This window comes from Theropithecus gelada, chromosome 3 (genome assembly GCF_003255815.1).
Source record: "Theropithecus gelada isolate Dixy chromosome 3, Tgel_1.0, whole genome shotgun sequence".
Classification (NCBI taxonomy): Eukaryota; Metazoa; Chordata; class Mammalia; order Primates; family Cercopithecidae; genus Theropithecus; species Theropithecus gelada.
In genome coordinates this window covers 127613103-127632000 of record NC_037670.1, presented here as the reverse complement: position 1 = coordinate 127632000, position 18898 = coordinate 127613103, and the positions used below count along the sequence as shown (strand labels likewise).

At 41.2% G+C, this 18898-nt stretch overlaps 1 protein-coding gene across 2 annotated transcripts in view; it reads right to left on the bottom strand.

Moving 5' to 3' along the window:
- PMPCB (peptidase, mitochondrial processing beta subunit) overlaps window positions 1-7557 on the bottom strand; it is a 35673-nt gene extending 28116 nt beyond the window's left edge. For both annotated transcript variants that reach the window (XM_025379642.1, XM_025379643.1), the window contains exons 1-6: window positions 7424-7557; window positions 6226-6366; window positions 5405-5491; window positions 4548-4677; window positions 792-990; window positions 327-406 (exon numbers count right to left, since the gene is read on the bottom strand). In XM_025379642.1, the coding sequence (XP_025235427.1) occupies window positions 327-406; window positions 792-990; window positions 4548-4677; window positions 5405-5491; window positions 6226-6366; window positions 7424-7525 (739 nt within the window). In that variant the 5' untranslated portion in view covers window positions 7526-7557. The remainder of the gene's footprint in view (window positions 1-326; window positions 407-791; window positions 991-4547; window positions 4678-5404; window positions 5492-6225; window positions 6367-7423) is intronic.
- Between the last annotated feature and the right edge of the window lie 11341 nt (window positions 7558-18898).

Sequence of the window (18898 nt, the reverse complement as noted above, 5' to 3'; positions counted from 1 at the left end):
TTTTCTATTTTTAGTATAGACAGGGTTTCACCATATTAGTCAGGCTGGTCTTGAACTCCTGACCTCGTGATCCGCCCGCCTCGGCCTCCCAAAGTGCTGGGGTTACAGGAGTGAGCCACCACGCCCAGCCTAAATGAAACCTACTTTAAAAAAAATAGAGAGAAAGTCTGGTTCCAGTGCTCCACATTCCCCTTACACAGTATCAAATACAGTTACTTGCTATGTAAATGAAAATTCTTAGGCTATCTCCCAACAGGATCAAACTAATAAGCATACCACTCCAACAACTGTGTTTAAAACATTTGTAGAAATTGAAATTGACTAACCTCCAGCAGCAGCAAGCACTATTCTTGGTCCCTTATAATGTGTGGTTATATAATCCACTAAGTCCTTACGACTTATAGATCTGTAAATGAGGTAAAACCATTTTTAAAGGAAACCAAAAAAAAAAAAAAAACAGATCTTCACATAATATACCTGAAATCAAATTGGACCATAACCGTATCCTAAAATGCAGGCAGAAATAGGATATAGACAACACATCAAAGAACTTCGACTTTTTTACATCAAGGAAAAAAGATTTGACACCATTACTGGTTTACTCCGAAGTACCTATGAACTCACATGCTTGGGAGCTAGGTGGGACCAAAATGTAGCTAACTACAATTTCACTTAGATTATCAGGAGGAAAATGACTTTTTGAAACATACTTTTTGAAAGTTTGTAAATGTTAATTTTTCAAAATTCATAAATTCCCTTACCCACCAAGAAATTCTGAGAGTTATACCTACTTGATATTTTCTGTTGGTCCCAAAATTGTCCGTCCAAGTGCAGTATTTTGATAAGCTGTGGCATGAAGATAATCAAAAACAACTTCTTGTAAATTGGTTTCAACTTCCTGCATCTCTCTAAGGATTACTCCACGCTCACGTTCAATCTCTGCTTCTCCCAATGTGCTGTTTTGTATTATATCAGCAAGAATTTCTACAGCTAATTGAAAATAAAATATAAGAAAAAGCACCAGCCATCTTAACTTTCACTATTAAAATCTATTAAACCAAAATCAGAAATCATGACACTGACCCATCACTCAATACTAAATGATTAGCCTGGGAGAAAAACATCAGATATACTTAACAGGACAAAATTAAAATTTAACATATAAACCCCTATAGTACAAAAGATTTTCCTTGGGGAAAAAACTATAAATTTGCCATCACCTTGAAATGACTCTACCTACTTCAAAAATGCTATGGAAATTTGCATATTAATATAGACTGTTCTATATTAAAATTACAAAGTTATATATATTAGTCTGAAAATACCTAGCTAGGAATATACTGAGGGTTCACGTCACCCAAGTATTTACTATGCAAGTTCCCACAGCAATGACAGTGCTATGTTAAGAAGCAAAGAACTGACCAGGCACGGTGACTAACGCCTATATAATCCCAGCACTTTGGGAGGCTAAGATGGGCTTCAGCCCAGGAGTTCGAGACGAACCTGGGCAACATGCCAAAATCCTGTCTCTACAAAAAATACAAAAATTAGCTGGGCGTGGTGGCATGTGCCTATAGTCCCTGCTACCCGGAAGGCTGAGATGGGAGGATGGCTTGAGCTCGGGAGGCAAAGGGTGCAGTGAGCTGCGATTGCGCCACTGCACTCCCGCCTGGGCAACAGAGAAAAGAATCCTTATAATCTAAAATATGCCCCAAATGAATCACAGAATTGTGTGTTCTCAAACCCGAATTTGCAAAAAGCGAAAAGTGAAGTGGAATATGTCATATTAGGCCATTAAGCAATTTTATCAGAAAAAGTGCATACCTCTCCAAAAAAAAACTGTACTTCATTCTTGAAGTATTAGTACATAGTTGCAATCATAAATGTAAATTTCATTAATACAATTAATGTTATTAAATAAACTTACTATCTTAAGTTTCTTTTTTTCCCCTAAGAGACAAGGTCTCATTATGCTGCCCAGACTGGACTCAAATTCCTGAGCTCAAACAATCCTCCTGCCTCAGCTTCCTCCAAGTAGCCAGGACTAAAGGCATGCACTACCGTGTCCGATTTAGGTTTCATTTCTTACTCTACTATAAACTTTTGTTCCTTGTTTTAATTCAGTTCACTTTAAGGGGCACTGTCTCAGAAGTGATTATGTCCAAATACTAAGAACATGACAAAACAGACTATTATAGCAAGCTGTGGCTGAGATCATGACCAAAAGGAAAAAATTATGTGTAAAACCAAATAAAACCCATCTGTCCAGATGAGAGAACCAGAGTCTAGTAAAATGGGTGAGAAAGAGCCCATAGACAAATGGAAGGACAAGAATTCTGTGAGAAAATCCTCCGTTATGTGGGATGGGTGGTCTACACTGGTAGTTTCCAAAGGCGGGGAGGGGGGCTCCTATTTCCCAGTCTGTTTTAATCTGAATCTTTTTTTTTTAATGTATAGATACGTTAGTATAATAGCACATGTATTTAACTTACAAGTATACATACATCAAGGATATATGATCAACTTTCTTAACAATAAGTGATCATCATGCACACGTATGTTTATTGCGGCACTATTCACAATAGCAAAGACTTGGAACCAACCCAAATGTCCATCAATGACAGACTGGATTAAGAAAATGTGGCACATATACACCATGGAATACTATGCAGCCATAAAAAAGGATGAGTTCATGTCATTTGTAGGGACATGGATGAAGCTGGAAACCATCATTCTGAGCAAACTATTGCAAGGTCAGAAAACCAAACACCCCATGTTCTCACTCATAGGTGGGAACTGAACAATGAGAACACTTGGATACAGGGTGGGAACATCACACACCAGGGCCTGTCATAGGATGGTGGGAGCAGGGAGGGATAGCATTAGGAGATATACCTAATGTAAATGATGAGTTAACGGGTACAGCACACCAACATGGCACATGTATACATATGTAACAAACTTGCACGTGTGCACATGTACCCTAGAACTTAAAGTATAATAATAATTTAAAAAAATAAGTGATCATAAAAACCTGGAGACCATTATCTAAATGTCTAATTATTACCTCATATACCAGGCTTCACCCAGGGTGAAGGGTGAAAAACCCCAAGTAAATCCCCAAAGTTGGAGCTACTTTACCCAGGGTGAGGGCATAAAAACCCCAAGTAAATCCCCAAAGTTGGAGCTGCTTCAGAGAGCACTTCCATTTTGTATTCCTCAGGGAGAGCCCCTCTGCTTCTCCACTCCCACTAGCACAGGCTCTACCCTTCCCAGCTAGATGCCAAGAGAAAAGGGAAAAAAGTCTTTTAACTTCACCCTTACTTTTTCTGTTTCTCCTTTTTGCCTTCCCTGTTCTGTGTAAATAAAGGAAAGAACTAGGCTGGAATAAACAACTCTTTAAAGAAGCTTGGCCTAGCCCTATGTTCTTGGTCCCTAATTAGTCCTGGGACAAAAATTGTCTCATTGGTTTTGTTATTCAAACCAACACACCCTCCATAGTTGCTGTCATTTTTGTTTTAATGCAAAAGTTAGGATATCATATTAAGTATTTTAGTTATTTACAGGTGATAGGTTTCTTATTTTATTGTTTTGACAAAGCAAATGAATCTGGTAAGAAGACATGTACTTGAGTCCACAGTAAGCCAACTGATAGCTATGCAATCTTGGGCAAGTCAGAGTCTGGGTTTCAGTTTCCACAACTGCAAGGTAGAAACACCTATGCAGATCAAATGGATAATATATACACAAAAGTACTTGTGTAAAGTGCCATTTAAACATTATTAATGGAAGCCTATTAGGAATCCAAAACTGCAAAGTAGTAACTACAACTACAGAAGAACCTTAAAGGTTAATAATTTCACTAATGGCCGTGCACAGTGGCTCACGCCTATAATCCCAGCACTTTGGGAGGCCGAGGCACTGGGTCACTTGAGGTCAGGAGTTTAAGACCAGCCTGGCCAACATGGCAAAACCCATCTCTACTGAAAATACAAAAACTAGCCGGCCATGGTGGCAGGAGCCTATAATCCCAGCTACTCAGGAGGCTGAGGCAGGAGAATCACTTGAACCCAGTACCCAGGAGGCAGAGGTTGCAGTGAGCCCAGATCACACCACTACACTCCAGCCTGGGTGACAGAGCGAGACTCTCTCTCTAAAAACAAAAATAATAATTTTACCAATTAGCTCTAAAACTGCTAAATTTTGTTGTTATTTCTTCCACTAGGAAAATGTTTTGTGTAATAACTTTTAAAAGAGTCAAAACAGTCTACAAATATGGTAACAAACTCCTGTCGTCTCAAAATATTTTATTTCCACCAAATAATCTCTATTTTATTGCTACATATTAATAAAAACAATCATCCATAATCTTACTATCTGTCATATTTAGAAAAAAAAAAAGATCAGCTGTACCCTCACCCAGAATTCAGTTTCGTTTTTTCACATTTCTGGGACTTACTCTTTTACAACAGATATAATAAAAAGTACTAAATAATTTCTGATTCTCATGAAAATTATATTATCTGCTGTATAAATAATAACAATACCTCTTGGCAAGTCTTTAGAGAAAGCTTTGGCATAGTATACAGTCTGCTCTCTGGAGGTATAGGCATTGAGATGAGCACCCATATTTTCAATCTCAAGTTCCAGATCTAACTGGGATCTCTTTTTGGTGCCCTTGAAATAAAAGAGAAAAAATAAATTATGCAACCTCCCTTTATCCTTCATCTATTCTAAACACTTCAGATAATGAATACGGAGGACAATAAGTTAGTTTCATGCAGAGTCAAATTTGGTTTCTAAAGTACATCAGGTAGGGTACGATGGCTCACACCTGTCACCCCAGCACTTTGGGAAGCTGAGGCAGGCTGACTGAGCCCAGGAGATTGAGACCAACCTGGCCAACACATGGCGAAACTCCATCTCCACCAAAAAATAAAATAAAATAAAATACATATATATATACACACACACACACACACATAAAAATAAATTATCCGGGTGTGGTGGCATGCACCTACAGTCCCAGCTACTCCAGAAGTAGATGTGGGAGGATGACTTGAGCCTAGGAGGTGGAGGTTGCAGTAAGCAGATTGTGTCACTGCACTCCAACCTAGGCAACAGAGCCAGATCCTATCTCAAAATAAATTAAATTTAAAAAAAATAAGGTACATCAGGCTTCAGAAATGGTATACATTCAGATGACTCCTGCATCCCAAGAGAAAGTATTCATTTCAACTTTACAAAGCAATCATCAGTACTTATTTTAGATACTGTCCTGGAAAAAAAAAAAAACATAAAACATGTTATACTACTGAAAGAGCTCTCCCTGCCTCTAAAGAATGAGACTTAGTGCTTACTATCTCTTAAAGAGAGTGCATTTTTGTAAAGTTTTACAACTTGCCTTGAAAGCCATATGCTCCAGAAAGTGTGCTGTTCCATTATTCTTCTCATTTTCATATCTACTTCCAGCATCAATCCAGAGTCCAACCTTAATGCAATTAACGAACAATTAAATAAATCCATTTTATTTATTTGAGGTTGCGGGCAACAGTCTCCTTCCTTTTTCTGACAAGTGCTTTCTGGTCTTAACACTAAGATTTTCTTGATCTGAGTGAATTAATAGTTCATTCCTATGAACCATGAGATTTAAAAATTTTGATCAGGATACTGCTGGGTGCTACAAGTATCTACCTGCCACCTTCACTGAGGATTCTTTGCCCAACTCATTAACCCAGCCAATTAATAACCGTAGTATCAAGAACATCAGAAACTGTCAGAAAACTTTGGTTGAAATCCTGGCTCTGTCACGCATTAGCTAAGTGACCTGAACAAAACCATTTAACTTCTCTCACTTCCTTAACTATAAAACAAGTGTGAGGACGCCCACTACAAAGAATTGCTTTTTAGCAAATAAGACATCAGTAAAAACACCTGGCAGAGTAGCCCTGCAAATATACCTCTTTCATTATTATCAACACTACTAACAATAAATAATCAATAATAAGCTACAAGAACAAGATGCAGACAAGGCAACAGGATCCATATGCACCCTGTAACTAAGTATCACTGGAACAAAAGGTTCACAACTCATGGAAATCTGTCAAGGCAAAATAACTGCCACCCTTTTTGAACCACCAGCCAACAAAGAAACTAAAGACTAAAATCAACAATTTGCTACACTAAATGAAGGGTCACTTAGAGAAGGTTGCCTGAGTCACTTACTGTGCATGTTGAGAGCCCAGAGTCTTCCGAAGCCACTCTGAGTCCGCTTTCTAAACATGTTACTCTTGTTTCAGGAACATTCAGAACAACTTGGGTAGCAGCCTGTGTACTTCGTAATCTGTTCTCTCCAAAATATAATGACTGGTTGGGGGTAGGAAGTGGAAGAGACAAAGCAAAACACATTATCAATCTGATATTAAATGTTGACTTTAAAACCAAATCTATGTTAAACAGGCTCTCTCTATAAAAGAATCTTTCTTCTTGAATTTTGGTTCCACTGGGATCACTGCCTGGCCTAGAAACGTGTCACCAGCCACTGTCCTAGAGCCAGCAACGTGATTATAAACATGCCCTTCCCTCAGGGAAGATGAGCAGTTATTATCATTACCCAGAGAGAAATTGACTTTATTTCACTACCTCTCCTAGAAATGTTTTACATTCATTATGGAGAAAACAAGCAGGGAAAAAAAAAAAAGGAGAGAAAAGATGTAAAACTACCTACACACAAGACAGAACTGACACTCGGGTTTTCATTTTTCAAGAAAAGCAACAGGGTTTGGAAATGTTTTTTTTTAAAAAAAAAAAAAAAAAAAAAAAAAAAAAAAAAAGAGGATAGGAAGATGGGCCGGATGTTCAAAATGCAACTGACTGGCTTGTCGGCCAGGAACTATTCGTCTTCCAGCAGTTTTTATTTGCCCTTATACAAAAGTCTTACATCTCTTTGCTGAAAGTCAGAGGCTCGCTCATGAGAAAAATGCAAATACATACAAAATTTTACTTCAGCGATGTCCAGGTTAGCGGGAAACCCAGCTGAGGACGAAGTTCAGTCTTAGGCTAAAACAAAACTCTGGAGCGGTAACCATATTTCACTTTTTCGTTTTCCCCAATTTGCCAGCACTACGTTTTTAGTGGTCAAACATGCACTCCTCAGTAGCTGGCGGGAGGAGCCGAAAACCAGGACACGTCACTAGCAGGTCTCCTGGCGAGTAGCCACAAGCCCGCCACCCCGGCCAGTTCAGCAGCCCCAGGCCGCCTGGCGCCCAGCGGGTCCGGGTCGAGGAGGCCCTGCCCGACCCCGCTGTTCGGATCTGTGGCGCCGACTCTCAGGTGCGCTGCGCCGGGTGCCGCGAGAGAGGCCAGAGCCGGCCCGACCGGGTCTGGCCCCAGGCAGCGCCCAGACAAGCAGAGGGAAGCTCACCCGTCCCGCAGCGCCGCGGATCAGGAGACTCTCGCTGAAACCCCAGAGCCGCCGCCGCGCCGCGGGTAACAACATAACTCGAGCCGCCGCAGCAGCCGCCATTTCTGCGGGAAGGAAGGCGGAGGATGGAGGATGTGCTTCCGGGGTCGCGACCTGAGGTCCCAGAGCAGGGAGGCGGCCTCCACCTTGTGGCCGTGATGGGAATGACACTCCTCGAAGCTGTCGTGAAAGGACTCAGGGCTCGACCATGATGCTGAGCGGTCTTTACCAAATGAATTGGGGAGTCTGTAGAAGCCCCTGTATCATCAGTTATTTTGTTGATGGCCTACTAACTGCAAGGCACAAATGCGGTGGAGTGAAAGATAATATGATGTAATATATCTCACTGGTGGATGGAATTGATTGAAAACAGTGGAATAATATCCACAAGTCACTGCCTTTAAAGGAAAAGTCTACTGGGAAAGACAGATGCGGTGAGGGGAGGAAAAGATGTATCCATGTTGACCCCTATTCACTCTTCGAACCTCTACAGTATGGCTCATCCCATTCCATAGAAATTGCCCTTGGTAAGGTCACTAACTGCTAAAAGTTGGACACTTTACAGACTTACGTTACAGTCCTGTTGGAGGATTTTACATCGTTGACTTCTTTGAAATTCTCTTTTCTCAATATATTCTAGAGCTCCACCTCCTCGTAGTTCCCTCTGCACCTTCTTGGACTCCTACTTATTCATATATATATATATATATATATATATATATATATATATATATATATTTTTTTTTTTTTTTTTGAGAGGGAGTTTCACTCTTGTTGCCCAGGCTGGAGTGCAATGGTGCAATCTCGGCTCACTGCAACCTGTGCCTCCCGGGTTCAAGCAATTCTCCTGCCCCAGCCTCCCAAGTAGCTGGGATTACAGATGTGTGCCACCACGCCTGGCTAATTTTGTATTTTGAGTAGAGATGGGGTTTCACCATATTCGTCAGGCTGGTTTCGAACTCCTAACCTCAGGTGATCTGCCCACCTCGGCCTCCTGAAGTGCTAGAATTACAGGCGTGAGCCACTGCTTCCAGCCCACAGATCTCTCAAGGAACTAAAAATTGCAAATATTTTTCTAACTCAGGTAGGTGCTGTTGTGCTCATTTTGCAATTAAGACACTGAAGTCAAATAACTTGCCCCAGGTTACCCTGCTAGTAATAGGTAAACTCCAAAGACTGTGCTGTGAAACACTACATTTTGCCCTAAAAGTTGGCGTTTGCCAGGACTCGAGTCCTCTTCTACTGAACAGTCTCCCTCTGGGCTTTTCCCTCCACTTCAGGACCTGTCTGCCCAACCCAGGCCTTTCTCTTGAGCTCCAGGCCCATTTAACAATCAACTACTAGGAAACTACACTTGAATATCCCATTGGAACCTCAATATCAACTTGTCCAAAAGGGAATTCGCTGTGGCCCCTGAATCTCTTCCCATATTTGCAATGCTAAACAGCCAATCATACCTCCATTCACCCAAAAATCCAAACCACCCAGAAGCACCTCTCTTTTTCCATCTTCCACATTCAACTGATACACCCCTTTCCTGCCCCTTCAATCTACTCCGGGTCCATTGTCAGTTTTTTCACATTACTACCTATGGGATCTTTTAGAAATGCAACTATTACAGCAGTCCCATTGTGAAGAATCCACCAGGGGGCCCTTGGTCACAATAAAGTAAAGGGTCCTTAGCATGGCAGGTGGGGCCCTTCATGATCTGACTCCCATCTATCTTTTCAGACTCATCTCCCTCCACCTACCCGGCTGCTATGATTCACAGTTTCAGCCCACGAGACACATGATGTAATGTAATAAAGGACGACCAAGGTAATTCCCTCATGTTTCTAAAACAAACGTGTGTTAACTGTAAATAAATACAAACATGCATACATATATACAAAAACATTTAGGTATAATCACAGGAAACACCTAGGAAGTTTTAGCAAGAACTTGTATTCAATTCTAATATACATTGTATTAATTTATTAGTCATTAGTTATAGTCAATATCTTAGAACATAAAGCCTACGGAAATTAAGTGCACCAGAGTAGAGCCAGAAATCAAAGTACTCTGACTACTGACAAAATAGCCCTACACCCACAACAGTGTCCATTTCTTTTTTTTTTTTTTTTTTTTTTTGAGACGGAGTTTCACTCTTGTTGCCCAGGCTGGAGTGAAATGGTGCAATCTCAGCTCACTGCAACCTGTGCCTCCAGGGTTCTAGCAATTACCCTGCCTCAGCCACCTGAGTAGCTGGCATTACAGGCGCCCACCACCACACCCAGCTAATTTTTGTATTTTTAGTAGAGACGGGGTTTCATCAAGTTGACCAGGCTGGTCTTGAACTCCTGACCTCAAGTGATCCGCCCACCTCAGCCTCCCAAAGTGCTGGGATTACAGGCGTGAGCCACTGTGCCTGGCCTATTTTAAATAATTTCTTAACTGACTGGATTTTATTGGCAAAGAGCCGTTGCTATTTTGTTGTTTGGAAATTTTCATCACAGATGTTCCTTTAATTCTTTCATGTTTGAGGATGTCTGCTTTTATCTTTATACTTGAATAACATTTTTGTCTGGACTTAATATTGCTGGGTCACAGTTTCATTTTCTCAGAATTTTATAAACATTACTCCATTATGTTCTTGAATTAAATGTTTTGGAGAAGTCTGAGGCTAGCCAGATTTTTTCTTTTTTTACCACCCTTAAATGTGACCTGTTTCATCTGCCTAAAAACCTAAAAAATTATTTTATTCTTGAAGTTCAATAACAACTAGGCTATATCTTAATGTTGAGTAATTTTTGTGTCATGATTTTTATCACAATTTTCAAAAACATAATATGTTTTCATTCTGCATGTTCCCTTCTTCCTTCATTTTAGAGAAAGTCTCTTTGAATACATCTTCTGGCATTCCATTCAGTATGTTATCTTTTCAAGGACTGCAGCTCTTCTTATGCTGAATGACTTTATCTGTCCTTCATATTTATTAGCATCTCTCTAACTGCTTAAGGCTTTGTCATTTTCCTCTACTTTTTTTGTGATTATCTCAAGACAGAAGTAGGCCTACACAAACATGCCCTACTAATTTTTGGCAAAGGTGCAGAAGCAATTCAATAGATTGCTTTGAAAGAATAGCCTTTCAACAAATGCTGCTAGAACACTTAGATGTTCATATCTACCGCTCCCCGCTCCCCAGTGAACCTGAACCTCACACTTTATACAAAAATTAACTCAAAATGAATCATGGATGTAAATATGTGACGTAAAACTATAATACTTTTAGAAAAACACATAGGATAAAATATTTGTGATATCGGGATAGACAAGGAGTTTTTAGACCTGATATCAAAAATATAATCCTTAAAACAAGATTAAGGCCAGGCGCAGTGGCTTACACCTGTAATCCCGGCACTTTGGGAGGCCAAGGTGGGCAGATCACCTGAGGTCAAGAGATCGAGACCATCCTGGCCAACATGGTGAAACCCCGTCTCTACTAAAAATACAAAAATTAGCTGGGCATGGTGGCACATGCCTGTAGTCCCAGCTACTCGAGAGGCTGAGACAAAAGAATCGCTTGAACCTGGGAGGCGGAGGTTGCAGTGAGCCGAGATCATGCCACTGCACTCCAACCTGGTAACAGAGCAAGACTCCATCTCAAAAAAAAAACAGATTAAAAGCTTTCGCTCTAAAAAAGATGCTGTTAAGAGGATGAAAAGACAAACTACAGACTGGGAGAAAATATTTGCAAACCACATATTCAACAAAGGACCTGTGTCTAAATTATGCCAAAAAAAACTCTCAAAAACAGTGAAAAAAAAATGGGCAAAAGACATGAACAGACATTTCACTGAAGAAGAAATACAGATGGCAGATAAGCACATGAAAAGATGTCCAATATCATCAATCATTACAAAATGCAAATTAAAATGATGAGATATCACTACACACATAGCAGAATGGCTCAAGTGAAAAACAGCAATAACACCACATGCTGGCAAGGATGTAGAAAAACAAGATCACTCATACATTACTAGTGGGAATATAAAATTCTAGAGTAGTACAGCCACTTACTATACAACCCAGTAATTGAACTCCTGGCCATTTATCCCAGAAAGATGAAAACTGAAGTTCACACAAAAACATCTACATGTATATTCATAACAGCTTTACTTGTGATAGCCAAAAATTGGAAATAATGTAAATATCCTTCAACAGGTGAATGGTTAAACAAACTGTGGTACATTCTTACCATGGAATACTACTCAGCTCTCAAAAGGAATGAACTACTGATAAATGTAACAACTTGAATGGGCCTTAAGGGAATTATGACAATACCAAAAGGTTATATACTATATGATTCCATTTCTATAACATTCCTGAAATGGCAGAATTATAGAGATGGAGAATAGACTAGTCATCCCCAAGGGTTGGATTGGGGAGGGGAGAAGGGCAGGGACAAGAGGGAGATGAGTATGGCTGTGAAAGGATGGCATAAGAGGTTCTTGAAGCGATGGGAGCATTCTCTATCTCAACTGTGCTTCTGGTTACACGAATGTACACATGATAAAATTGCATAGCGTTAAATACACACAAATGAATGCACATAAAACTGGTAAAATATGAATAAGTTCAGTGTATTGTATCAACATCAGTTTCCTGGTTGTAATATTGTTTCTATTCATGCAAGATGTTATCACTGGGGCAAACTGGATGAAAAGCATATGAGATCTCTCTGGATTATTTCTTACAACTGCAGGTGGACCTACAATTATCTCGAAACAAAAAATTTAATTAAAAGAAAAAACCAGGTTACATTTCCAAAACCTTTTTCTTTTTATGGGAAGGGGACAGTGGGAGAAGAATACTGCTTTCTATCTGTTGACCATTATGTATTATAGTCATGCATTCAAGTACACACACACACACACACACACACACACATCACAAGGGCTCTTACACAAATTGAAATAGGAAAGAATCTCAGAATTGTTCATCTGGCCATAACTAATAACATAATAAAGGGAACTTCAGATGAATTGGAGCAAAAAAAATCTTTGCATGTTTCATAAAGCGTTTCTGATCCAGCCTTTTCCACAATGGTTGCTGGTGATGAGGGAGCGATTAGTGTGCTATGAGATGTGTAATGTGACAGTTTGAGTGGCTCCCTGAGTCTCGCTGTGGTGCTGGCAGCCTTTGTGCACAGTCTGGTGTCATTGAAGTGCTTCAGCTTTATTCCTTTTTGTCTCCTGCCTCTTAATGGAGGTTACACTGAGTAGGAAGCAGTCCCTGAGTTGAATGTATAATCACCATGGGAACTGAGACTACAGTTAATCCCTGGGAATGTGGCCTATGGCCCCCATATGCCTTTTGTCAAAATCCTTCTTGTGCACTGTTTTTTTCTTTTTTTTTCTTTTTTTTTTTTTGAGATGGGGTCTCACTCTGTTACCCAGGCTGGAGTGCAGTGGCATGATCACAGCTCACTGCAACCTCCGCCTCCCAGGTTCAAGCGATCCTCCCACCTCAGTAGCTGGGATTGCAGGTGTGCACCACCACATCTGGTTGATCTTTTGTATTTTTTGTAGAAACAGGGTTTTGCCATGTTGTGCAGGCTGGTCTCAAACTTCTGGACTCAACCGATCCACATGCCTCAGCCTCCCAAAGTGCTGGAATTACAGGTGTGAGACACTGCACCTGACCTTCTTGTGCACTTTTTAATGTTCTGAATGTTTCTGAGTTTGAGTGAGTGTATATGCCCCTCCCCGCGTGTGTATATGTGTTATTGGCTAGCCGATTTGTCCCTGAGGACAGAAGCAGAAGAAAATATGAGCACTTTGTGCAAACAACTTCACATCCTTCAAGCTTCTGCTTTGTGCCTATTAGGAACCAACTATTATATAATCAAGGAATTCTTTAAAACTCCCACTTATCCCCATGCAAGCCACTATATCTCTTTATAGGAAACTAAGCCCAGCCTGTATGATACCAGTGAAACCTGATTTTTTATCTTCGTCAACTTCATTTCTCCATGGTCTATGATGATTCCAAATTGTGAGGCTCTTTCTGTGCTCACTGGTCTTTCTGGCATGGTTGAATCATGAATTGCTTCCCCATTTTGTTCTCCAGAATTCATCTCTTTCATGCTCCTGGATTGACACTGGGTTGATGTGTACTGAGAGTTTCTGCCCCGACTTCCATTCACTCCACAAACCTTCCTGGAGAGTCTGTGTATCTGTTGTGGAGACCAGCAGGACCTTCTAGACAAATGTCTTGCTCTAGATGTCTCCAGGGGTACCTTTAGCAAGAGGCTTGGTAAGGTGGAAGTGGGGGAAAGGGAACAGAGTCCAGGTTCTAATTGCATGAGGGAAAGCTTTAATAAAGATCTCAACACAAATTTTCAAGAATACCAAATTGCTTGGGTCCCAAAATGCTATTATTGAGATGAATATAAGATTCTTAACAGAAGTAAACTGAACTTATTTCCAACATCTGCTCAGTTGTCTGGTATCTGAAAAAATAATAGGAGATTCAGAAAATGCAGGGATGGTGATTTTCCAATTAAGTAACCTAGAGCATTGTTTTAGTATTGACTTCCAGGGAGAAAAGCTAGTCTACTCAGTTCTATTATCTATCTGCCTGGATCACCTTTATGCATCCTCCCCCTTTCACTCCTGACTGATTTCACCAGTTTTGGGTGGAGAGCTCTTATCTTGTGGTAGAAATTTAATGGTAAAAGTATTTTTTTTTAATTCCCACCAAATCTATAGGGTGGCATGAAACTCTTCTATTATTGATCTCTTTTTAGTTTTAGTTTGTGATAGGCAGAATTCTAAGATGTCCCCCCAATAATCCAAGCCCCTTTATAATCCCCTCCCTATGGAATCTCATTCCTATGATTAGGTTACACTATATGGCAAAGGTGAAGGGATTTTTCAGATGTCAGCAAAGCTCCTAATCAATTGACTTTAATTTAATCAACTAGGAGGTTATCCTGGGTGGACTTTACCTACTCAGGTGAACCTTTGTTAGAGCAGCTAGAGGTAAGAGATTCTCCCTGCTGGCCTTAAAGAAGCAAGCCACCAAGAGTTCTATAGCTGCCAGGAAATGAATTCTTCCAACAGCTTTGTGAACTTTGAAGAGGACCCCAAACCTTAGATAAGACCCCAGCCCTGGCTGATGCATTGATTGCAGCTTTGTGAGACCCTGAGCAAAGGACCCATTCTCGGACTCTTGACCCATGAAAACTGTGCAATAATGAAAGTATTGCTGTAAGCCACTAGGCTCATGTTAATTTATAATGCAGCAATGTAGACAAATACCCCATTTAATCTCCAAAAGTGGCTGGGTGCAGTGGCTCATGCCTGCAATCCCAGCACTTTGGGAACCTGAGGGGGGCGGATCACTTAAGGCCAGGAGTTCAAGACCAGCCTGGTCAACATGGTGAAACCCCATCTCTACTAAAAATACAAAAAAATTAGCCGGATGTGGTGGCACGCACCTGTATCCCAGCCACTCGGGAGGCTGAGGCATGAGAATCACTTGAACCCAGGAGACAGAAGTTGCAGTGAGCTGAGATCACACCACTGCACTCCAGCCTGGGCAACAGGCCGGAAATGTGGCAGGCTGTTGCAGAGTGGCTGTTCTGTTACCTTGCTTTTATTGTCAGTCTCTTTCAATATGCCCTACCAACTACACAGGGATAGACAGAAAAGAAAAAAAAAAAAAACAATATCAGGTTCTAAGTCTATACTGTGCATATCAAAGGAGTATAAATAGAAATTCTTACCATTTCCTGCCAAAAATAAAAGTTTTTTCCCATCTAAGACATCTCCTGACCTCGTGATCCGCCCGCCTCAGCCTCCCAAAGTGCTGGGATTACAGGCATGAGCCACCGCACCTGGCCTCAAAATAATCTTGACCTGTTTTTCCCATATCTCATGATTTTTTAGCCTTGCTGATTTTTTTTGTTTGTTTTTCTTCATCTGTGCACATGTTGTTCTCTGAGCCTGGAATACTCCTCTTTGCCTACCCCCTACTCATCCTTCAAATCTTAGCTCAAAATAACTTCTACAGAGAAGCCTCTGCACATACTCTGTAGCAGATACTCCAAATGGCCCATCTACACTATGTGTACCCAGTTAGTGCCCCTCAAGCAGGGCAGGTATGGCTGCTGTGAGCCACTGACACTTGCACACTTGCAGTTTTCTTCAGAGCGGAGATTTTGATTGATGGGAACTGCCTTGCTGAAAGATTCCTGGAAGTTTCTTCTAAGGTGGCTCTTCTGAGCCAATTATCGACAGATGTGGGGTAAAACCATTCAGCCCCCTTGTGTCTGAGTGGATAGACTTGGCCCTGCAATTCCTGCACCAGAACTCCCTGTGGGGTCAGGCTGAGTCTAGAGTTCTCTTGAAACCACAACATTGCTCACGTTCTTCTCCTGCCCTATCCTGCTGCCCTCACTCCCTTACAAGTTTCTCCGGAGAGCATGCCCTTCATGAATCACTGCATGAAAATGCCCACCTCAGATTCTGCTTCTAGAAAACCTACCTTACGACATCCCCAGTAGAAATGACATCCTTCGGCCTGGCGCGGTGGCTCACGCCTGTAATCCCAGCCCTTTGAAAGGCCAAGGCAGGCGGATCACATGGTCAGGAGATTGAGACCATCCTGGTTAACACAGTGAAATCCTGTCTCTACTAAAAATACAAAAAAAAAAAAAAAAAAAAAAAAAATTAGCTGGGTGTGGTGGCAGGCGTCTGTAGTCCCTGCTACTCAGGAGGATGAGGCAGGAGAATCGCTTGAATCTGGGAGGCAGAGGTTGCAGTGAGCCAAGACTGTGCCACTGCACTCCAGCCTGGGTGACAGAATGAGACTCTGTCTCAAAAAAAAAAAAAAAGATATTCCTCGTTATTGTCTCATATACGCCCTCATACGCCCTCTTTTCCTTTATTGTACTTTTCAAAAATAGCAATTTTATATCTGTTTGTGGATTTATTCATTTTTACTGTCTGCCTATTAGCCATGAGATTGATGAGCTGTGAGTTCTGTGAAGGTGGAGACCACACCTGTTTCATCTTCCCTTGTGTGCCCAGTATCAGCGGGGAGCTCAGAAGTCATTGAACGGGTGAATGAATGTGTGAGTTTGGTGTCTTTCTTCAAGACGAGTATGGCTTGCATGGAGTTTAGATAGGTCTCAAAGCCCCAGCCAGCTGGGGCACGGTGGCTCACGCCTGTAATCTCAGCACTTTGGGAGGCCAAGGTGAGCGAATCACTTGAGGTCAGGAGTTCAAGACCAGCCTGGCCAACATGGTGAAACCCCGTCTCTACTAAAAATACAAAAAATTAGCCAGGCGTGGTGGCATGCACCTGTAGTCCCAGCTACTCGGGAGGCTGAGGCAGGAGAATTGCTTAAACCCAGGAGATGGAGGTTGCAGTTAGCCAAGATCACGCCACTGCACTCCAGCCTAGGCAACAGAGCGAGACTCTGTCTTGAAATAAATAAATAAATAAATAAATAAAAAAGCCAGGCCAAGGTTTAGTCTTCTAATAGTACTCCCTGCATCCCTGTGGCTCCTATTCACTGGGACCAAGCTAGGAGTCTCTTCTCCCAGAAAGCAAGAAATACATTCTGCACTAACAATCATGATTTCTGTGATTCTCATCAATTCGTACACCTGTATTCTATAGAGATTTTACAATGGTATGAGCCCTTTTGCCTCTTTGTTCATTCGTATTGAGATCTATATAACCCCTACTAGGTACAGGCACTGTTTTACTTGCTATTGCTATAACACTGAACAGCAGACAGGACCCCTACTGTCATGAAACTCAGCATCTACTAGGGAGGGGCAGTCACTGACAAAGAAGCAAACATAACAGGTAATGATGAGGGCTATGAGGAAAAGTAAAGAAGAATAAAGGATGCAGACACTCTGTTAGACAGAGGGGGCAGGAAAAGCCTCTTTCACTACAAGTAATTTGAGTTCAATGCTGCATTATAACACAATATATAGTCACAGGATAATAATATAGTAAGTACACTATATTCCTTTATGCATTTCTTTTTTTTTTTTTTTTTTGAGACGGAGTCTCGCTCTGTCGCCCAGGCTGGAGTGCAGTGGCCGGATCTCAGCTCACTGCAAGCTCCGCCTCCCGGGTTCACGCCATTCTCCTGCCTCAGCCTCCCGAGTAGCTGGGACTACAGGCGCCCGCCACATCGCCCGGCTAGTTTTTTGTATTTTTTTTTAGTAGAGACGGGGTTTCACCGTGTTAGCCAGGATGGTCTCGATCTCCTGACCTCGTGATCCGCCCGTCTCGGCCTCCCAGAGTGCTGGGATTACAGGCTTGAGCCACCGCGCCCGGCCCTTTTATGCATTTCTAAGTGGAGGCACTTAGAAAACAAGGTTTCATGAGCTTACTCTTTCTCCCTAAGTAGATACAGAAGGGAGGAGAACACAGTTATGGCCCAGTGGTGGTATTTGTCTATTCACCTTATAATGATGAGAAAACCGAAGTTCAGGGGCATCAGGCCGCTCGCTCAACGCATAAAATAAGTAAAAGTTTGAGCTGTGAACCTAATCAAGGACTTTCTGACTCTAAAACCCATTTCTTTTCTCCCATTATGTTTTACTCCCTTACGCTACTACTACTACTCTTACTTGAGTAAATATTTATACTAAATATGGGCTAAATATTTATAAGTAAGTTTTAATACCTAAGCTCCTGTGCTTGAATAAATGTCATAACTAGACATAAACCTTAAAGTTCTGTTGGTCTATATGAAACATTGTTAGTCTATGGTATTCTACGGAATATATAATGTGTTGAACACGGATCTCGCCATGAATAAAGGAAGTTCATTGGAGATGATATTTTGTTTTGTTTTTGTGTTTTTCTGGTTTTGGTTGTTAATTGATGACTTAATAAGTCAGGGCTTATAAGTTTAATCATCTGTCTTGTTTGTTTGTTTGTTTTGTAGAGGCTAGGTCTCATGATGTTGCCCAGGCTGGTCTGGAAATCCAGGGCTCAAGCGATCCTCCTGCCTTGGCCTCCCAAAGTGCTGGGATTATAGGTGTGAGACACCACGCCCAGACTCGACAGTCTGTTTTGTGTGTGGGAAAGAGTCATTATTAGTTATTTATTTACTTTTAAAATGTCAAGTTTATTTTATGCTTTATTGTTCTTAAAGCACATTCACATATATTATCTAGGTTTCTTTATATATCTAGGTATTTGTGAGATAGAAAAAACAGGTATCAACATCTCCATTTTGTAGATATGGAAATCAGAGCTCTAAGTGCTTGCCCAAGTTTATATAATTAGTAAGGGAGAAATCTAAGACGAGAAACTAAAGTTGTGTCTCTAAATCCAACGATGCTTCACTATCCACTCTCTTTCAGTTGGAGGAGGAAAAGCTATAAGCCCTGGAGGACAGGGGGTTTGTTCAGGGAT